Below are 22,394 nucleotides of genomic sequence, written 5' to 3'. Positions count from 1 at the left end.
ACATACCCCTTCACCTAACACTATGGGCAATTTAGCATGGCCAATTCACCTAACCTGCACATTTTTGGACTGTGGGAGGAAACCCACGCAGGCACAGGGAGAATGTGCAAACTCTGCACAGTCACTGAAGGTGGGAATTGAACCCGGATTTCTGGAGCTGTGAGGCAGCAGTGCTAACCACTGTGCCACCCAAATTGAACTCAGCAACTGCCACAAGCTGCTGCTGTATAAATGAATATAATCATTCTTGTGAAATCATTAAAAAAAATTATCAAAATCAATAAGTCAATAAATAACTTCTAATGATTACAAATGACACATATTGGAGATTGTAGTTAAACAATGGTGATAAGTAGTGATAGACTTTAGTATTCAACAATAACTCAGATTTATAATATTTATATATTTTTCTAAGAATTAGAATATGTAATACTGATATTTATGTACAGAGATTTGCATAACATTTGAAATTTGTTAACGACAGATGCAAAATCAATTTCTTTCAATATAAAAACTGTCTCTGAGTTCCCTCAGGATGTTGCCTCATTTCAGGTCAATCAGTGACCCACTGAAGACAGTGAAGATGAGAAAGTGTGAGGGAGGAACCATCGTGAGGATCCCTCTGATGGTGACACTGCACACATTTCTGGGACGGGATGGAAACACGACTTGAGAAGGTCTCTCTTGAAGAGCCAGGATCCAAACTTGGGGATCTGGGATCCGCTGTTCAACCTGTGGAAATACATTCCCAGAAAAATTGATCTCAGTCCTGAAGGAATTGGGTGTGAACAATGAGCTGTAATTCTGTGTGTATGCTGTGATATGGAAGGACAGACAATGATGTCCATGTTCACACTGGAACAGGTGAATTCCATTGTTCTGCGATGAGGCTCCAGGAATGACCTGTAGTGGGGCCCAGGAAACCCACAAGGTTAGGAATGGAGAGACACAAGGCAATCACTTCAGGGTGGGGAGGGAAGGGGAATTAGTCTGACAGGGTTTAACAGTGTCTAGGAGGGTGGGACAGGGGCAGGAGGGGAGGGGAATTAGTCTGACAGGGTTTATCAATGTCTGGAAGGGTGGGACAGGGTCAGGCGGGGGAGGGAAGTTGGTCTGACAGGGGTTAACAGTGTCTGGGAGGGTGGGACAGGGTCAGGAGGGGAGTGGAATTAGTCTGACAGGGTTTAACAGTGTCTGGGAGGGTGGGACAGGGTCGAGGGGGGAGGGAAGTTAGTCTGACAGGGGTTAACAGTGTCTGGGAGGGTGGGACAGGGTCAGGAGGGGAGGGGAATTAGTCTGAGAGGGTTTAACAGTGACAGGGAGGGTGGGACAGGGTCAGGAGGGGAGGGTAATTAGTCTGAGAGGGTTTAACAGTGACTGGGAGGGTGGGACAGGGTCAGGAGGGGAGGGGAATTAGACTGACAGGGTTTAACAGTGACTGGGAAGGTGGGACAGGATCAGGAGGGGAAGGGGAATTAGTCTGACAGGGTTTAAGAGTGACTGGAAGGGTGGGACCGGTTCAGGAGGGGTGGGGAATTAGACTGACAGGATACTAGTGAGAGAGGGTCATGTCGTTTTGTGGTTAGTTGATGTTCATGTATCCTGGTGGCTAGTTTTCTGCCTGTTTGTCCGATGTAGTGTTTGTTACAGTTCTTGCATGGTATTTTGTAAATGACATTAGTTTTGCTAGTTGTCTGTACAGGGTTTTCAAGTTCATTAGCTGATGTTTTAGTGCGTTGGTGGGTTTGTTGGCTACCATGATGCCAAGGGGTCTGAGTCATCTGGCAGTCATTTCCCAGATGTCTTTGATGTCGGGGTGAGTGGCTACGGTTTCTGGATGTGTTTTGTCTGCTTGTTTGGGTTTGTTGCTGAGAAATCAGCGGACTGTGTTCATTGGGTTCCCATTCTTTTTGACTACACACTGGTGGGATATAGGTAAAGTAGTGTTACTTCTGCAATCATAATTACTTATGCAAGGTAAATGAACTCACACCAGTGTATAATTGTTTCAGCCAGGAGCTGAGTTAACAAGAATGAAAACTATGTGAAGTAAATACATAATAGTTTATGTATTAGCTAAAATGTGCATACAAGAATGAAATGTGCCTGTAAACATTGGTAGATGTTACAGACAAATAGATAAGGGGCTGTGAGGGGAGGGGTGTAGGTTAAGCTAGATATGTCTGTCCAAACAGTTACAAGTATCTGTTTCCCGCTTCTGCAAAAACAAAAAAGACCACCATCAAGAGGTTGTAAGGCTCAGGATGGGCAAAGAATGGAAGGAAATGTTGCTTTAGCAAGCAAGGAAGCAGATGGCAGTGGACGAGGATATATAATAATAGACCACAGAGGGATGTGGTGAAACGGCCAAGCAGGACATACATTTTGTCATGCACAAGGCCGGATGAGGCCAGAGATAAACACTCGGGTTTAGAGTAGTGGGAGATGTAAACAGGGAAGGAGCAATGGGAGGAGGGAAAGAGAAATGAATTATATTTAAGATACGTACTTGCTAAACTCTGTGTGTCTATTTTAGACACCATGCTTGCAAGTGTATAATAAATAATACTGCTGCTTCAGATCTTGTCTCGGACTGAGATTATTGGTGTGAGTGAGCTTAGTTTCTCACAATTGGGGGCTGATCCAGGATATTCTTCTATCGCCGGGGGGAGTGGCTGGCCCTGGACACTGGGAAGACGCGTCCCGTTCCCCATTGAGGAGCGGTCTCGTGTCCCGGTTTGGTCCGCTCCCTTGGACGACTGGTATGATTCCCACAAGAGAGACATCTGAATCAGACAGTGACAGGCGGTCGATAGAATATACGGCGGAAAGGGGCCAGGCAACTCTGTGCACAGACCAAGGTCAGAAAACTGACTTTTAACTATTGCCTTGGTGGCTGGGATTGAGTTTTAGTAGTTAATAAGGGACTAACGAAGGAACTCAATATGGGCTTTGCTGTGGGTAAGGAAAAATTCTCCGGGAGAGCAAATTAAAAAGGCAATGGAAATGGAGGCGGGGTCCCTGACAACATACCTCCAGAAAGTCCACTGGGCAGGACGTTGTGAAATTAGAAAAATAATACTTGTACAAGGGGAAAAGATAGGAAAAAGATGATTAAATATTGTTGCTTTGTACGGATTAAGGAATCCATTCTTTGTCCCGCCGTCTTCTGGCCGAAGTACAGGTCGGACGAAGACTTGCTTTGTAAATGATTGAATCTATATGTCAATGGAAAACAGCCTTTCAGTCAGGAGGGATCAGATTATGCTTCAAGTCAGAAGGGCTAGTAGCTGAAGGGCTACTGAGGGTACACTTTGTAACTAAATCATGGCCAGACAGCCAGAAAGATATTCAAAAGATAGAGAGGGGAAGTGAGGAGCCTCTAAAGGTGCTGTTGTGGGAAACTCAGAAAGTGCCTGTGAGATACGGTGTGTGTGTGTGAGAGAGAGAGAGAGAGAGAGAAAAGAGCTGTGCAGCTGGTAGAAAGTTTAACCCTTTGTGATTCGGTTTGAATGTACATTTGTTTGTTGGTGATTGAGTGTTTGTGCTTTGTTTCCAGGAGCTTGAGATCCAAGACTGTTTTGAATCTGATTTCTATTATGGAAATTTAACATGATTTCTTTTAAGGTTAAGGATTTTACAGTGATTATGAAATAAAATGTTAACTCCTGTTTTTTTACAGGTCATGACTGCCTTACTATCAGTTTCTAACTAATCTCTTTTATCCTTACATAAAAGCGATTTATGGAGGACAGTTGAAGTTTCAGTTCAACATTAGATTGTAATAAAAAAAATCCTTTGGTTAATATCGGTGACCTTGGATTCGGCCATTGTTCATGCAGTAGAAGATTTTTTTTAACTTGAATAGACAAATCCTTTTAAGGCAGCTCTGATTATTTCACAACCTATAGCATTGTAATTGAGCAATGATTGGTCAGGACTACTTAAGAAAGCTAATTTTGGATTTAAATTAAGGACCTAAAACTGGGTAATTATAGTGGATTTCAAAGTTGGGAACTGAGTGCATTTTACATTTTAAATATTAGATACTGAATAAATGAATTTATAATATATAAATATATATTTACAAGTAAGGTTCCAAAATATATGGTTAGGAACAGGCTTTAAAGTTAGACAAGCATAAATTGATGAATTGGTATTTGAAGTTATAGGGATCAAGAAATATTGCAATATTTCTTTCAAAAAGTTTTTTCAAGGTCTAAATAAAACGTTGGGTGGTGAGGAATGGCCATGAGGTGGCCCTAAAGCTGTTCAGTTGGTTAAACCGGGTCAGCAATTGATCTAGCAACGTAACATGAGAAGCAGAAACGAAAGGCACAAATAATGCTAGGCCACAGTTGATGAGGTAATAAAGAAAAGGACAAAACTAAAAGGAGAAGGAAACCAGAATGGTGGTGGGCAGTGTGTTGAACATAAAGGGAGGAGAAGGGATCGGGGAGGAGATGTGAAGGGGTCTGGTGGACAGGAACAAGGGTCAAAGTGGAAATCCCCACAGGCGGGATGTTATTCCTGTGAAAGGACAGGCCACTTTAAGAGAGTGTCCAGATCTGAAAAAGGAAGGAATGGCAGTGCCGTTTATGAACCTTAATGAAAAATCGGGGTGTCAGAGGTTCCTACCCCTGGGGACCCACCAGGAACCCTTGATAAATTTAAAGGTGGGACCTTACAAAGAGGACGTAGTTTTCCACCCTACCTCCGGATTGGAGAGGGATATGTGCAATTGTACAATTGGCGATTCCATTTACCCTGGCATTTGAGAAGGAAAAGATAGTAGGGAAAAAGGGAAGGAGTAAGAGATCACTGTTAGACACTTCTTTCAATGACAGAATTTATCTTGATTCTATAAAAGTCCCTGGGGGGTCAGGGGGTACCTGATGAGTTCAAGGCTCGTAACCAGATTGCAGCAGGCTTTGAGTCAGCTCTCTTTTGGTGGGTAACAATTAATAAAAATGTAGATTGGGTAAATTACATTTTCTATAATCAACAGCGATTTATAAATTATACAAGAGATGCGGTTAAAGGAATATCAGACCAGCTTGATGCGACAGGTAGGATGGCATGGGAAAACAGAATGGTCCTTGATATGATTTTAGCAGAAAAAGGGGTGTATGTGTGATGTTAGGAGGAAGCTGTTGTACCTTTATTCCTAATAACACTGCACCTGATGGTTCAATTACTCGGGCCTTAAGGGATTGACTACCTTAGCAGAGGAACTTGGCTGAAAATTCAGGAGTAGACGCATCTCTCACGGGATGGCTTGAATCCTGGTTTGGAAGGTGGAAGGGGGTGGTAGTTTCCATCCTTACTTCCCAGATAGTAGTAGTAGTCAGGGTATTGGTAGCCATTGGCTGTTGTATCATACCCTGTATATGAGGGCTCACCCAAAGACTGATTGAGACAGCCTTAATGAAACATATGCCCTTAACGAGCAATGGAAAGAAGGGCTCTACCTGTTAAACAATGAAGGAATAAGTGACCACGGGGAGATTACCAAAATAAATGAAATTTTGGGAAAGATACTCGTTAATTTGGAAGTGACATATAAGAAAACTGCAGAAGATAACAAATGGTAATTAAAGAAAAAGGGGGAAATTGTGGGATATAGGTAAAGTAGTGTTACTTCTGCAATCATAATTACTTATGCAAGGTAAATGAACTCACACCAGTGTATAATTGTTTCAGCCAGGAGCTGAGTTAACAAGAATGAAAACTATGTGAAGTAAATACATAATTGTTTTTGTATTAGCTAAAATGTGCATACAAGAATGAAATGTGCCTGCAAACATTGGTAGATGTTACAGACAAATAGATAAGGGGCTGTGAGGGGAGGGGTGTAGGTTAAGCTAGATATGTCTGTCCAAACAGTTACAAGTATCTGGTTCCTGCTTCTGCAAAAACAAAAAAGACCACCATCAAGAGGTTGTAAGGCTCAGGATGGGTAAAGAATGGAAGGAAATGTTGCTTTAGCAAGCAAGGAAGCAGATGGCAGTGGGCGAGGATATATAATAATAGACCACAGAGGGATGTGGTGAAACGGCCAAGCAGGACATACATTTTGTCATGCACAAGGCCGGATGAGGCCAGAGATAAACACTCGGGTTTAGAGTAGTGGGAGATGTAAACAGGGAAGGAGCAATGGGAGGAGGGAAAGAGAAATGAATTATATTTAAGATACGTACTTGCTAAACTCTGTGTGTCTATTTTAGACACCATGCTTGCAAGTGTATAATAAATAATACTGCTGCTTCAGATCTTGTCTCGGACTGAGATTATTGGTGTGAGTGAGCTTAGTTTCTCACAACGGTCTGGGTGATTTTCCTCTGCTCTGTGTAATTCTTCTGGGCTGCAGTCTTGGCTCATTGAAATAATGTTCTAAGGAAGCTTCGTTTGTGGGTGTTGGGATGATTGCTTCTGTTGTTCAATATTTGGTCCACAAACCCACCAACACACTAAAACAGCAGTTAATAAACTTGAGAAACCCGATACAGACAACAAGCAAAACTAATGTCATTTACAAAATACCATACAAGGACTGTAACAAATACTACATTGGACAAACAGGCCGAAAACTAGCCACCAGGATACATGACCACCAACTAGCCACAAAAAGACATGACCTTCTCTCACTAGTGTCCTCACAAATGGCTGATGAAACTCTGGAAATGAACCTTCCAGCTGAGCGAGAAAACCTACATCCAAAATCTCAACCTGAGCCACAAATCTTCTCAAAACACACTAATCTCTCTCATTCAATCGATATTCAGTCAGTGAGGATGTGAGTGTGTGCGGTGGGTTTACTGATCAATATTAGACCTGGCCTGGGTCAGTCAATCAAAGGAAGATCAGACAGGGAACAAGATGTGTCTTTAAGTGTATGCGTGTGTGGGGATTCAATCAGTTCCATTCCCCACAGTGCCCTGTACTCCCAAGTACTGGAGATTCCCCCACACTCACTCTGTCCCCTCACTTCCATATTCCCCTCTCTCTGATTCTTACCTCTCCACGGCCTTTTCCAGACGATTATTCCAAATATTGCAGCCAATGCTGAGACTAATCCAATCAAAAATACATGATGGGAACGTTCCACACTGTTTTGTTGTATTTCTGAAACACAATGTAATAAATCAGCATTGCCTCTGTTCCCATTTCCAGTCCCAGTTCTGTGTTGATTGGGACAATTGGGACAATTGTAACAGATCCCACCCATTAGGAACTGATGGGATTAGTTGACATATTGTATTGACCTCACCCAGATTCACTCTCCAAATGCCTGTTCATTCATCAATGACACACACACACACACACACACACACTCCAGTCCCTTACCCCACTGGTAGAGCTGGGCCTCTGCCAGGCTGCTGTGTTCAATTTGACAGGAGTATTGATCCTCATCCCCAGCACTGATCTCAATCTCTTTCTGGATCTGATGGGTCCCATCGTGGTTCGGTCGAACCCCCAAGGATTGGGTCTCAGACATGACCTCTCCATTCCTTAGCCAGGTCACCTCGATGTCTACAGGATAAAACCCAGTGACCAGGCAGGAGAGAGTGAGTGGCTTGTCCTGACCATTGGGCTCCCTCCTGGAGATGAACACTTCAGGCTGAACTGTGATGGGAAAGGGTAAAAACACAACCAACAGACAGACACTGAATGGAATGGGAGAACGGTTTCATAGATCAGTGAGGTTAGGTCAGAACATGGGATCAAAACTGAAATACATACCTTTCCTTGTGAAATATTCCTTTCCAACTTCCAGATATCTCTTTAAATATTCAACACATTCTTCTTCCAGGTGTCTTTTCCAGTAGTTGTTCCAGGAATCATCAGAATCCCATTTCTCTTTAGTCATCACTGCAATGTGATTGGATGCGATCCACCTCATTGTGTCTTGTTCTAAACTGATAAAGTCATTTCCATCAAATCCAAATCTCATCGATCTCTTAATGCTGCTGTCATCACTGATCTCAACAGTAGTTATCCGTTGAAAAATGTGAATTCCTGTCAGTGATCAAACAGTCATAGATAATTAATAATAAATTTTACCAGAGGAACAATCTGATCAAAGGGGAATGGGAATCCTGTATCAGCCCCAGGAAGAGGGGTTTACACATGGTGCTAATCCCCAAGGCCTGTGCTGTCAGAGGGTCCCAGACTCAGGCAGTACTGCCCCTTTCTCCAGTGGCTGCCTCACACCCCAACCTGGAGCAAGTAAGGACGGGTTCTCCGATCTGGGTCAGAATTCCAACGCTCACATTCCCACTGTCTGGGAATGACAGGCCCATTCCATGTGGTCATGTGTTTCGATCACAGACTGCATTCTGGGGGATATAGTCTGTGACTGTCCATGACCACTCTGTCAGCCTCCCACAGGCACTGGCCCACGATCGGACTCTGTGTGTTATTTACAAGGACACTTTCCCTGCATGGGGCTGTGAGATCTGTGTGTGGTGGAACTGAGATGAAGGTAGAATATAGAATATCAATATTACCGCACAGTACAGGCCCTTCGGCCCTCAATGTCGTGCCAATCTGTGAAACCAATCTGAAGCCCATCTAACCAACACAATTCCATTCTCGTGCACATGTCTCTCCCTTGACCATTTAAATGCGCTTAAAGTTGGCGAGTCTACTACTATTGCAGGCAGTGTGTTACACGCCCCTACTACTCTCTGAGTAAAGAAACTACCTATGATATCCATTCTATATTTGTCACCCCTTCTGTTAGCCATCACCAACTGAGGAAAAAGGCTCTCATTGTCCACTCTATTTAACTCTCTGATAACTTGTATATCTCAATTAAGTCGCCTGTCAAACCTCTTCTCTCCAATGAAAACAGCCTCAGTTCCCTCAGCCTTTCCTTGTAAGACCTTCCCTCCATAACAAGCAACATTCTCGTAAATTTCCTCTGAAACCTTTCCAAAGTTTCCACATCCTTCCTATAATGCGGTGACCAGAACTGTACACAATCCTCCAACTGTGGCCACACCAGAGTTTTGTACAGCTGCAGCATGACTTCATGGTTCTAAAACTCAATCCCACTACTAATAAAAGCTAACACACCCTATGCCTTCTTAACAACCTTATCCAACCTGGGTGGCAACTTTCAGGGATCTATGCACATCGATACTGAGATCTGGCTGCTCATCAATATTATCAAGAAGCCTTTCATTTGCCCAGTACTCTGCATTCCTGCTGCTCCTTCCAAAGTGAATCACCTCACACTTTTCTGCATTAAACTCCATTTGCCACCTCTCAGCCCAGCCCTGCATCTTAGCTATAGTCCCTCTGTAACCTGCAACATCCTTCTGCACTATCCACAACTCTACCGATGAGCGTAATCCGCATATTTACTAACCCATCCTTCTACGCCCTCATCCAGGTCATTTATTAAAATGACAAACAGCAGTGGACCCAAAACAGATCCTTGCAGTATACCACGAGTAACTGAACTCTAGGATGAATGTTTCCCATCAACCACTACCCTCTGTCTTCTTTAGCTAGCCAATTTCTGTTCCAAATTGCTAAATCACCCTCAATTCTATGCCACCAGATTTTGTGCAATAACATACTGTGGGGAACCGTATCAAACCCCTTACTGAAATCCATATACTCCACATCAACCACTTTATCCTCATCCACCTGTTTGGTCACTTTCTCAAAGAACTCAATAAGGTTTGTGAGGCTCGAACTACCCTTCACAAAACCATGTGGAAAATCCCTAATCAACTTATTCCTTTCAAGATAATTATCTCTTATAACACTTTCCAACACTTTACCCACAACCGAAGTAAGGCTCACTGCTCTATAATTACCAGGGCTGTCTCTGTTCCCCTTCTTGAACAAGGGGACAACATTTGCTATTCTCCAGTCTTCTGGCACTATTCCTGTAGACAAAGATGACATAAAGATTGAAGTCAAAGGCTCGGCAATCTCCTCCCTGGCTTCCCAGAGAATCCTACAATAAATCTTATCTCACCTGGGAAGTTTATAGAGTTTTACACTTTCCAGAATGACAACACCTCCTCCTTGTGAACCTCAATCCCATCTCGTCTAGTAGCCTTTATCTCAGTATTCTCCTTGACAACATTGTCTTTTTCCTGTGTGAATACTGACGAAAAATATTCATTTAGCACTTTCCCTATCTTTTCTGACTCCACGCACAACTTTCCATTACTGTCCTTGATTGGCCCTGATCTTACTTGAGTGTCATTCTTTTATTCCTGATATACTGATTGAAAACTTTCGGGTTTCTGGGATCCTATCTGCCAATGACTTCTCATGTCCCCTCCTGGCTTTTCTTAACTCTTTCTATAGGTCTTTCCTGGCTAACTTGTAATTCTCAAGTGCCCTAACTGAGCCTTCATGTCTCATCCTAACATAAGCCTTCTTCTTCCTCTTGCCAAGAGATTCAACTTCCTCTGTAAACCACAGCTCCTACGTTCAACAAGTTCCTCCCTGCCTGGCAGGTACATACTTACCAAGGACCTGCAGTAGCTGTTCCTTGAATATTTCAATTGTGCCCAACCCCTGCAGTTTCCTTCCCGATCTTTTGCATCCAAAATCTTGCCCAACTGCATTGTAATTGCCCTTCCCCCAGCTATAACTCTTGCCCTTCGGCGTGTACCTATCCCTTTCCATCAATAAAGTAAACATAATTGAATTGTGGTCACTATCATCTGGTTGGGTTCATTACCCAATACCAAATCTAATGTTGCCCTGTCGACATAATGTGTCAGGAAGCCCTCTTGCACACATTGGACACAAAATGACCCATTTAACATGCTTACTGTTGTATTCCAAGCCAATATTTGGAAAGTTAAATGTCCCCATAACAACTACACTCGCTCCTATTGAGAATCATTATCCTTTCCTCTACATCTCTGGAACTATTCAGAGGCCTATAGAAAACTTCCAACAGCGTGACCACTCCTCAGTACTACCTCAGTAAACGGGTCTTCAAATGTCCTTTCTGCTACCGCAATACTGTCCTTGACTAACAATGCCACACCTACCCCTCTTTACCATCTTCATTGTTCTTACTGAAACATTAAAATCGCCGAACCTGTAACACCCATTCCTGTCCCTGCTCTAGCCATGTCTCTGAAATGGCGACAACATCGGAGTCCCAGGTACCAACTCATGCTGCAAGGTCACCCACCATATTCCACATGATGCTGGAGTTGAAGTAGCCACATTTCAAACCAACTTCTTGCTTGCTGATGCCCTCTTCAAACCTTAGTTCAGATCACACTACTCTCAAACTCCTGTATACTCGAACTACAATTTGAGTTCACATCCCCCTCCTGAATTAGTTTAAACCCTCCCAAAGAGCATTAGCAAACTCCCCCCCCCCCCCACACACCCGCCCCCATGATATTGGTACCCCTCTGGTTCAGGTGAAGAGAATCCTGTTTGTAGAGGTCCCACCTAGCCCAGGAAAAACCCCAATTATCCAGGTGTCGGAAACCCTCCCTCCTGCACCATCCCTACAGCCATGTGTTTAACTCCTCTCTCTCTCCCTATTTCTCACCTCGCTGGTACGTGGCACAGGCAACTAACCAGAGATAACAACTCTGTCCAATCTCTAAGCTTGCACCCTAACTCCCTGAATTTCTTCCTTAAATTCCCATCTCTCTCCCTACCTATGTCATTGGTGCCTATGTGGACCACAACTTGGGGATGCTCCACCTCGTCCTCAAGGATCCCGAAAACACGATCTGAGACGGCATGAACCCTGGCACCTGGGAGGCAATATATCAACTGCGAGTCTCTCTCACTCCCACAAAACCTCCTATTTGTCCCCCTAACTACAGAGTGTCCAATGACTAATGGTCTGCTCCTTGTCCCCCTTCCCTTTTCTGAGCAATAGGGACAGACTCTTTGCCAGAGACCTGTGCCCCATTGCTTACCCCTGGTAGATCTCTTTAAGTTACTTACTATGTGTGTTCATTGCTTTCTGTCAGTTTTATAAATGATTTGGATGTGCAAATAGGTGGAAATGGTTAGTAATGTTTCATTTGCAGATGACACCAAAACAGGAAATGTTGTGGCAGTGAAGAAGATTATCTTAGAGTACAATGGGACCTTGATCAGATGGGCTGAGGAGTGGCAGATGGAGATTAATTTAGATAAAAGTGAGGTGTTGCATTTTGGGTAAATCATAGCCGCATTTACACAGTTAATGGTCGGGTGCTGGGGAGTGGTGCCAAACAAACAGACCTTGGAGTGTAGAGTCATAATTCCTGAAGGTGGAGTTACAGATTGACAGGATAGTGAAGAAGGTGTTTGGTCTACTTGCCTTTATTGGTCAGTGGGTTGAGTACAGGAGTTGGGCTATCATGTTGCTGCTGTACAGGACATTGATTCAGTCATTTTCCGAATGCTATGTTAAATTCTGGACTTCCTGCTATAGGAAACATGAAAGGGTTCAGAAAAGATTTACAAGGTTTGGAGCGATAGGGAGAGACTGAATAGGCTGGGGCTATTTTCCCTGAAGTGTTGGAGGCTGAGGGGTGACCTTTTAGAAGTTTATAAAACCACCCCATCTGTTGTGAAACTTGAAAGGGTTCAGAAAAGAGTTACAAGGATGTTGCCAGGCTTGGAGGATCTGAGCAACAGGGAGAGGCTGAACAGGCTGGGGCTGTTTTCCGTGGAGCGTCGGAGGCTGAGAGGTGACCTTATAGAGGGGCATGGATAGGATAAATAGGCAAAATCTGTTCCCTGGGATTGGGGACTCCAGAATGAGAGGGCATAGGTTGAGGGTGAGAGGGGAAAGATATAAAAGAGACCTAAGGGGCAACTTTTTCGCGCAGAGGATAGTGCACGTATGGAATGAGCTGCCACAGGAAGTGACAGAGGCTGGTACAATTGCAACATTTAAGAGGCATTTGGATGGGTATATGAGTAGGAGGGTTTGGAGGGATATGGGCCGGGTGCTGTCAAGTGGAACTAGATTGGGTTGGGATATGTGGTTGGCATGGAACGATTGGACCGAAGGATCAGTTTCTGTGCTGTACCTCTCTAGGACTCTATGAGGGGCATAGATAAAGTGAATAGCTAAGTTCTTTTTCCCAGGGTAGGGGAGTCTGAAACTAAAGCGCATAGGTTGAAGGTGAGAGAGAAAAGATTTAAAAGGGAACTAAGAGGCAACTTTTTCGCGCAGAGGATAGTGCATGTATGGAATGAGCTGCCACAGGAAGTGACAGAGGCTGGTACAATTACAGCATTTAAAAGGCATTTGGATGGGCTTATAATAGGATGAGTTAAGAAGGATGTGGGCTAAATGCTGGCAAATGGGACTTCGATCAGTTTAGGGTTTCTGGTCTTCGTAGACAAGTTGGACTAAGGGTCTGCTTCTCCACTGTACAACTCTATGAATCTACCTTCTGTCCAATTTCCTCGAATCATTGTAATGTTTTTAACATTGATCTTATTGTTTAATCGATTTCTCACAAATTAAGCAGAATGAGTTGGCCTCCTTTGAGGCAGTGGTGGTTTCCCAGAATGCCCTGTTCCAAGTCCTAGCTGGTCCAAAGGGGTCACAATATATCTGCACAATGTGATTCAAAAATATCTCCAGATCATGAATGGACCGTGACAGTCAAATATTCACTTTCATGTCCCTCCGGTTCTCAATTCATTCGTTATCTGACTGTTTGCTGATTGGCTCATAACTAAATATGAATAATGTTAATGATCATTCCATCAATTTCTTCATTTGTTAAAAATATTTCTTCCTTCCTAGCTTTATTTACTTTACAATTGTTTTTTTTTTCTGTTTTAATGACAACAAGTAATATATTCCAGTGCTACACTTGATAAGCTGCTTTCAAACACATTCCCAGTTAATTCTCGTAACATGGGAGTTCAGAGGGAGAGTGGGCAAGTCAGCCCTTTGAGTCCACTCCACCATTTAACATGATCATGGCTGATCTTATCTTGGTCTCACCTCCACCTTCCTGCCTGCTCCCATCCCCCTTTATCCTGCTTTCCATCAGAAACATAACCATTTCTTTCCTGAATTTGTTGATTGATTCTGCCCCACTCTGGGTCAGTGAGTTCCACAGATTCACAACCCTCTGAAAGAGGTAGTTTCTTCTCATCTCAGTATTGAACTGACCTCCTCTCTCTATATCTATGACCTCTTGTTCGAGACTGTCCCACAAGGGGAACGTCCAATAAACATCAATCTTATCAATCCCCTTGAGCATTTTATATTCCTCAATTAGATCCTCCTTCATTCCTCTGATCTCCAGTGAGTCCAGGCCTAAGCGATTCAATTGCTTCTCGTACAATAACCCTTTCATCCCTGGAACCAGCCTGGTAAACCTCCTCTGAACTGCCTGCAATGCCACCACATCCTCTCTTAGGTAAGGAGACCACAACTGGACATAATTCTTCAGGTGTGGACTCACCAATGCCGTATATAACTGTAACAACACTTCTTTGCAATAAATGCCAGTATTCCATTTGCCTTTCTTATTATATGCTGCACCTGCATATCCACTTTCTGCAATTTATGTCCCAAGACACCCAGATCCCTCTGCACTGACACACTGTGAACCTGCTTCCCATTGAAATAACAATTTGCCTTTTCATTTTCTGGCTAAAATGAACAACCCCACACTTATTCACATTAAACTCCACCTGTCAGAGTGTAGCCTATTCTGCTAGCCAATATCCATCTGGAAACTTATTATCTCCTCATCATAGCCTGGTTTCCCACCAATATCATTATCATCCACGAGTTTAACTATGATACACTCTGTCCCTGCTTGCTGATCATTTATACAGATTGTAATTAATTGAAGTCTGAGAACTGAACCATGCAGCACAAGATTAGTTCCAGTTCACCACCCAGAGAAGGACCCATTTTTCCTGATCCCCTGTTTTCTGTCAGTTAGCCAATCCTTTATCCAAACCAATACTCGACCTTTAACTCCCGAGGATCTGACCATCAGGATCAGTCTTCTATTTGGCACCTTGTCAAATGCCTTCTGGAAGTCTAGATAAACCACATCCACTGGGCACTGGTGAATTGAGCTTCATTTATCTCAATGTTCAGTTATCTCCTCCCTGATGATTAGCTTCAGCAGCTTCCCACGACAAAGGCTCAAACTAACTGGTCTACAGTTTCCCACTTTGTGCCTATCTTCTTTTTGAATAAGGGTATCACGTTAGCATATTTCCAAGTCACTGGCATCTTTCCAGAATTCCAGGGAATTTTGGAATATCTCAACTAATGCATCCGCTATCTCTGTTGACAAATCCTTTTATACCTCTGGGTGCAGGCCATCAGACCCCAGGGAATTATCTGCCTTTAATTCCATCAGTTTACATAATACTTTCTTCCCAGTTACAGCAATTGCACCACGTTCCTTGGTAGTAACTGCAGTTTTTGCGAAGACAGTGTTATCTTACATTGTGACAACAGGGACATTTCTGTTATTCCTGAATACCTGTCGCAAAGGTATTACTACAGTTGTTATGGAGCTCTGAGGGAGGAGCTGGCCGAAGTTCAATGGTTCAATACCCTAGCAAGGATGGCAGGGGAACAACAATGGCAGGTACTTCCTGCAGAAAGTGCAGGATCAGTTCATTCCAAAAAGGAAGGAAGATCCTAAGGGGAGGCAGTGAGGGCCTTGGCTGACAAGGGAAGTTAAGGGAAGATAAAAGAGAAGAAGTATAACATAGCAAAGATGAGTGGTAAGCTGGAGGACTAGGAAACGTTTAAAGAGCAACTGAGGATAACTAAAAATGCAATACGCGGAGAGAAAAATGAGGGATGAAGCCAAACTGGCCAAAAATATAAAGGAGGATAGTAAAAGCTTTTTTAGGTATGTGGAAGAAAAAAAATGGTTAAGGTTAACATTTGGCCCTTAAACACAGAAATGGGTGAATTCATTATGGGGAACAAGGAAATGGCAGAAGGGTTGAATGGTACTTTGGATCTGTCCTCACTGGGGAAGACACAAGCAATCTCCCTGATGTAATAGTGGCTGAAGGACCGAGGGTAATGGATGAACTGAAGGGAATTTATATTGGGCAGGAAATGGTGTTGGAGAGACTGTTAGATCTGAAGGCTGATAAGTCCCCGGGACCTGATTGTCTGCATCCCAGGGTACTTAAGGAGGTGGCTCTAGAAATCATGGACGCATCGGTAATCATTTTCCAATGTTCTATAGATTTAGGATCAGTTCCTGCAGATTGGAGGGTGGCTAATGTCGTCCCACTTTTCAAGAAAGGAGGGAGAGAGAAAACAGGGAATTATAGACCGGTTAGCCTGATGTCAGTGGTCGGAAAGATGCTGGAGTCAATTATAAAAGATGAAATTATGACTCATTTGGATAGCAGTAGCAGGATAGGTCAGAGACAGCATGGATTTATGAAGGGGAAATTGTGCTTGACTAATTTTCTGGAATTTTTTGAGGATGTAACCATGAAGATGGACAAGGGAGAGCCAGTGGATGTAGTGTACCTGGACTTTCAGAAAGCCTTTGATAAAGTCCCACATAGGAGGTTAGTGAGCAAAATTAGGGCACATGATACTGGGGGCAAAATATTGACTTGGATTGAAAATTGGCTGGCTGACAGGAAGCAAAGAGTAATGATAAATGGGTCTCTTTCAGAATGGCAGGCGGTGACCAGTGGGATACCACAAGGTTCAGTGCTGAGACTGCCGCTGTTTACGATATACATTAATAATATAGATGAAGGCACTAAAAGTAATATTAGCAATTTTCCTGATGACACAAAGCTGGGTGGCAGGGTGAAATGTGAGGAGGATGTTATGAGAATACAGGGTGACTTGGACAGGCTCGGTAAGTGGATGGATGCATGACAGATGCAGTTTAATGTGGATAAATGTGTGGATATCCACTTTGGTGGCAAGAACAGGAAAGGCAGATTACTATCTAAATGGAGTCAAGTTAGGTAAAGGGGCAGTACAACGAGATCTAGGAGTTCTTTTGCATCAGTCAATGAAAGCAAGCATGCAGATACAGCCGGCAACAATGAAGAAAGCTAATGGCATGCTGGCCTTCATAACAAGAGGAATTGAGTACAGGAGCAGAGAGCTTCTGCAGCTGTACAGGGCCCTGGTGAGACTAAACCTGAAGAATTGCGTGCAGTTTTGGTCTCCAAATTTGAGCAAGGACATTCTGGCTATTGAGGGAGTGCAGCGTAGGTTCACAAGGTCAATTCCCAGAATGGCAGGACTATCTCATGTTGAAAGATTGGAGCGACTGGGCTTGTATACACTTGATGGTGAGAGAAGGTATACAAGAAGGATGAGAGGGGATCTGATTGAGATGTGTAAGATTATTAAAGGATTGGTCACTTTGGAGGCAGGAAGCATCTTTCAGCTGATAGGTGAGTCCAGAGCCAGAGGGCAAAGTTTAAAAATAAGGGGTAGATCATTTAGAACAGAGTTGAGGAGAAACTTCTTCAGCCAGAGAGTGGTGGGTGTATGGAATGCCCTCCCCCAGAAGGCAGTGGAGGCCAAGTCTCTGGATACTTTCAAGAAAGAGATGGATAGAGATATAGACAGTGGAATCAAGGGATATGGGGGTAAGGCAGGAACAGGATACTGATTGTGGATGATCAGCCATGATCACAATGAATGGTGGTGCTGGCCTGAAGAATAAAATGCCCTACTCCAGCACTACTGTCTATTGATTATTGTCTAGTGTCTATTGAGGAGAAAGTGAGGTCTGCAGATGCTGGAGATCAGAGCTGAAAATGTGTTGCTGGAAAAGCGCAGCAGGTCAGGCAGCATCCAAGGAACAGGAAATTCGATGTTTCGGGCATAAGCCCTTCATCTATTGACCCTGCTTCAGAACGTGCAGATCTTGAACCTGAAGCATTAACTCTCTTAACCAGTCTCTTTGTGGTAATGGGTCTGCTCACTGAGCTGGGAAGTTGATTTGCAGATGGTTTGTCCCCTGTCTAGGTGACATCTTCAGTAGTCTGGAGCCTCTTGTGAAGTGCTGCTGTACTGTGCCTTCTGGAATTTATTTGGTTCCTTTCCTGTTGCTTCCGGTTGCCAGTTTCGTTTGTTCATTATAGTGGCCGGTATATTGGGTCTAGGTCAATGTCGAGTCTCTGGCTGTCCCCTGTTTAGCTTGTCCTATGATCTCAGTATTGATTCAGTTGAATTTGTGGTCCCTGTCATCAGTGAGTGTGGTTATCAGGGACAGTTGATCGTGGTGTTTAGTGGTTAGTTGGTATTTATGTCTGCCTGTTTGTCCGATATAGTGTTTTGTACAGCCTTTGCATGGAATCCTGTAAATTACGTTAGTCTGGCACATGATGGGCATGGGGTCTTTTGTCCTGGTGAGTGATGTCTGAGCGTGACTGTCAGTTTATGGACTGTCATGGATCCCTATGACCAGAGTCAATAATATAGTATGTGTTCTCTATATTTGTTCTCTAAATAACTACAAAAATGTTGTCCAAGTATCTGATTCAGAGTTTGGGTTGGATTTATGGGAGGGCTGTTTGTTCCAGTTTCTGCATCACTGCTTGTGCTCTGAACCCGGAGATGGGTGAGCCCATAGGTGTCCCATTGACCTGTTCATATATTTGGTTGTTGAATGGGAAGTGTGTCCTCAAGCACAGGTCTAGTAGTGTGACCCTGCAGACTTTGTTGGGAGGTTCCCTGTCGTGACGTCTGTTCTGTTTGTCCTGGATGTTGGCTATTGTCTCTCTGGCTAGAGTTTTGTCAATTGAAGTGAACAGTGTTATTCCATCAAATGAGACCATTGCTTCATCCTTATCCATGTTTATGTTCTTGATGTTGTCTAGGAATCCCTGTGATGATTGTATGGAGTGTTTTGATCCGCTGAGAAGATGTTTCAGTTTTTGTTAGAGTTCTTTCGCGACACACAGAAAGAGAACGGCACTCCAAAACAAAATGACTAACCAACAGCAGAGAAGACAACACAACAGTTACCTGGGTGAGATTCCATATGAAGACTGTATGAAACATTACATCAGACAAACAGGCAGACAGCTAGCAATCTGTATCCATGAACACCAACTAACCACTCAACACCACAACCAGCTGTCCCTGGTAGCCACACACACCGATGACAGGGACCACAAATTCAACTGGGACAACAACGATCATAGGACAAGCTAAACAGAGGACAGCCAGAGAAATTCTGGAAGCTTGGCACTCATTCACAGACTCGATCAACGAATACCTAGATCCTTTATCGATCACGACAATGAACAATTGGAACCAGCAGGAATGGAATCAAATAAATTCCAGAGGACGGAGTACAGCAGCGTTTCACAGGAGGCTCCGAAACACTGAAGATGTCACTGAGACAGGGGGCAAAACATCTGCACATCAACGTCCCAGCTCGGCGAACATACCCATAACCACGGAAACCGGCACACAAGCTACAAATCTTTACACAAACCTTGATCGACTCTCTTTCTCTCTCTTGACGAATGCGGCCTGGTCAGCTTTGAATTTCCAGCATTTTCTGTTTAAATTTCAGATTTCCAGCATCTGCGATACTTTCCTACCCTGTGATATGCTGCAGTGACATTTCGACGTCCGGAGTGCCTTAAGATTTACAAGGATGTTGCTAGGGTTGGAGGATCTGAGCTACAGGGAAAGGCTGAACAGGCTGGGGCAATTTTCCCTGGAGTGTCGGAGGCTGAGAGGTGACCTTATAGAGGTTTACAAAATTATAAGGAGCATGGATAGGATAAATAGACAAAGTCTGTTCCCTGGGGTTGGGGAGTCCAGAACTAGAGGGCATAGGTTTAGGGTGAGAGGGGAAAGATATAAAAGAGACCTAAGGGGCAATGTTTTCACACAGAGGGTGGTACGTGTATGGAATGAGCTGCCAGAGGATGTGGTGGAGGCTGGTACAATTGCAACATTTAAGAGGCATTTGGATGGGTATATGAATAGGAAGGGTTTGGAGGGATATGGGCCGGGTGCTGGCAGGTGGGACTAGATTGGGTTGGGATATCTGGTCGGCATGGACGGGTTGGACTGAAGGGTCTGTTTCTGTGTTGTACATCTCTATGACTCTATGACTCTATGTTACTGCATAGGGCCAGGTTTGAAGAAACAGAGATACTTAGATGATAGGAAGAACCAAGTTACGTGACATTGTCTGGTGTTAGGGCTCCCATGACTGAGTGGCACAAAATGGCTGCTGGCTGCCCATGGTTAATACAGCAGAACATGGCTGACAGTAGTTACAGCACTTCGGACAATGTTTGCTTAACGTAGCCTTCACATGTAGGACAATAGTAATTCTGTATAATCAAGGTTACTGACTGAGAGAGAATGAGCAGCTGCAGTTGCTTTCTTAGATAAGAACATTTCACACTAATTAGTTGTCTCTCTTGAATCATTTAATCAATCTGTTACAACCAAAACATCAATCAGCCAGATCTTACCAGACGTCTGGTTTGACCTCTTCATTATTGTACTCATTGTTTCCTTCGCTAGGTTTCCATGTTTGTTCACCTGGTCTGTGATATAATTCCAGAAATTCACATCGAAGAATTCTGCCATGAACTGCTGCCTGGGGATGCACCGTTGGGTTTTACTGTCACGTGAACCGATTATAACTCCATTGACTGTTGCACTGTTTGTAACCTCAGGAAAACCCTTCAATCCAGCAACAATTGTGTAAATCCGAGTGAGTGCATTAGTCTCTATAAAACAAACAATGAAAGCAGCGAGTTACTCAACACCAACATAAACATCATATTAATGTACCTGGGCTACAAAACCAGAATCACATCACAGATCCCAGGGACATCACTAATGTGAGAGATTGCCCTCAAAATCACTTTCAACTTGTTATATCTGTAAAGATCAGGTTGAAAACAATTACACACACTTCCAGCTGGTCAAAGTGAGGCCCATCCACACAGTGACAATCTCCAATAACCCACCAAATTATAACACTGTCAGAATCCTGTCTGATATAATCAACAGAATCAGATTCAACTGGGTCAGAATTAGCTGCTGCAGCCTCTCAGAACAGGGAGGAATCACAGAGTCAGGGTCACTCAGATACTCGATGGAATCAGTGTTGACACAGGGGAGAGGCTGGGACACAATCCAGTGATTGGATATTAAACAGAAAATCATGAACATGGAACAGGAACCTGAGACACACCAAAGTGTATCACTAACCTGGAACAATATTCCAGGAAAACTTGAAGCAGGAGTTTGGCCATGGTCCATCTGGACTGAGGAATTAACGATAACTTAAGGTTTATCACCAGAACCAGGAAAGGTGTGGTGTGAATGAATCCGGATTGAAATGAAGAGAAACAGGAATATTTGGGAGGATGAAGTGTGAGACCATGGGGGACAGTCACTGTGTCAACAGTCTCTCTGTCAAACAGGGGGATGGACAATCCAGAGCAGGATCCCCACTGTCCTTCACTGAGCTTTTTAATCAGCCCTTTATACACGGCCAGTAGGATGTTGGTGTCTGAGATAACCCGGCCTATTCACCATGAGGGCATCACTTCTGAGCCTGGGCTGGGTTAGACATGGAGTCTCCTTCTCCTTCCCGCTGTGTTTACAAGACTTTAGACCAGGAATGATGAAGCTGTCTGGCTTCTCCCAATCGATGTGAAAATTAAAATTGTCCATTGGAACCATTTCCCATTTGCTCGGAGTTTCTCTGATCTCGGGGTTTCTACATCCTGCTGTCAGGAGACCAGGACACAAATCCCATCAGAGTCTCCCAAACTGTGCTGCCTTCAATGTGTAAAAGATCAGGCTGGCTGTATAACAGGCGGCTGATCAAACATCCCCCATTTCAAACTCTCCCCAAGAGACTCACATTCACCCCAGACACAGAGAGAGAGAGGGAGAGAGAGAGAATGGAAAGCTGAATTCTGTACTTACCGGGAGAGGCCCAGGAAAAACACAGGGAGATGGAGAGAAGGATCAGAAACATTCTGGGAATCCACTCTCCCTATTCCAATCAGGATCTGGGAATAAAACAGTGATTGGAAAATATCTGCTGTTCACAAACTGAAAAATTAACAAAATAAACGTTTGTTTCTACCATGATGCCATTTCCTGATCGACAAAGTAATTTGATCATTTCCTGAACTTGAAGCTGCCAAACCAGTCTCAGTCCCAGCCTCAGTAAAAAAACCCAATAAAGAGATGAACAGGTTCTGTCACCAGTTCCCAGGGAGATCAGACACAGACAGGTTGAGTTATTCGCTGTGAAACAGACACAGGGAAAACTGACCTTTCTCCCGTTGGCAGGACACAGGGTGTGGGGTCTTTGTGGGATACCCTTCGGCCAGTCGGGGTGGACTTGTTGGGCCAAATGGCCTATCCCCATACTGTAGGGAGTCTATGAATC

At 43.7% G+C, this 22,394-nt stretch overlaps 1 protein-coding gene across 2 annotated transcripts; it reads right to left on the bottom strand.

Moving 5' to 3' along the window:
• Nucleotides 1-383: 383 nt before the first annotated feature.
• On the bottom strand, nucleotides 384-22,120 carry LOC132832394 (class I histocompatibility antigen, F10 alpha chain-like). 2 transcript variants are annotated; one of them, XM_060850355.1, is made up of 6 exons: nucleotides 21,923-22,120; nucleotides 20,449-20,709; nucleotides 7,744-8,019; nucleotides 7,348-7,626; nucleotides 7,018-7,125; nucleotides 384-732 (listed from the first exon to the last, which is right to left on the bottom strand). In XM_060850355.1, exons 1-6 carry the CDS (start codon nucleotides 21,972-21,974, stop codon nucleotides 728-730), a joined length of 981 nt encoding a protein of 326 aa, XP_060706338.1. In that variant the 5' UTR covers nucleotides 21,975-22,120; the 3' UTR covers nucleotides 384-727. The 2 variants fall into 2 exon arrangements, with proteins under 2 accessions (XP_060706338.1, XP_060706339.1); XM_060850356.1 differs by having other exon boundaries at nucleotides 7,744-7,914.
• Between the last annotated feature and the right edge of the window lie 274 nt (nucleotides 22,121-22,394).

The sequence above is a fragment of the Hemiscyllium ocellatum genome, chromosome 35, assembly GCF_020745735.1.
Source record: "Hemiscyllium ocellatum isolate sHemOce1 chromosome 35, sHemOce1.pat.X.cur, whole genome shotgun sequence".
Lineage (NCBI taxonomy): Eukaryota > Metazoa > Chordata > Chondrichthyes > Orectolobiformes > Hemiscylliidae > Hemiscyllium > Hemiscyllium ocellatum.
This window is presented reverse-complemented; position numbering and strand designations above follow the sequence as displayed.

Coding starts and splice junctions, on each gene's coding strand:
- LOC132832394 (XM_060850355.1), bottom strand. CDS start 21,974: ATGTTTCTGATCCTTCTCTCCATCTCCCTGTGTTTTTCCTGGGCCTCT. Junction 8,020..20,448: donor GAGGTCAAACCAGACGTCTG/GTAAGATCTGGC, acceptor GATCACTGACAG/GAATTCACATTTTTCAACGG. Junction 7,126..7,347: donor GGCCCAGCTCTACCAGTGGG/GTAAGGGACTGG, acceptor ATTGTGTTTCAG/AAATACAACAAAACAGTGTG.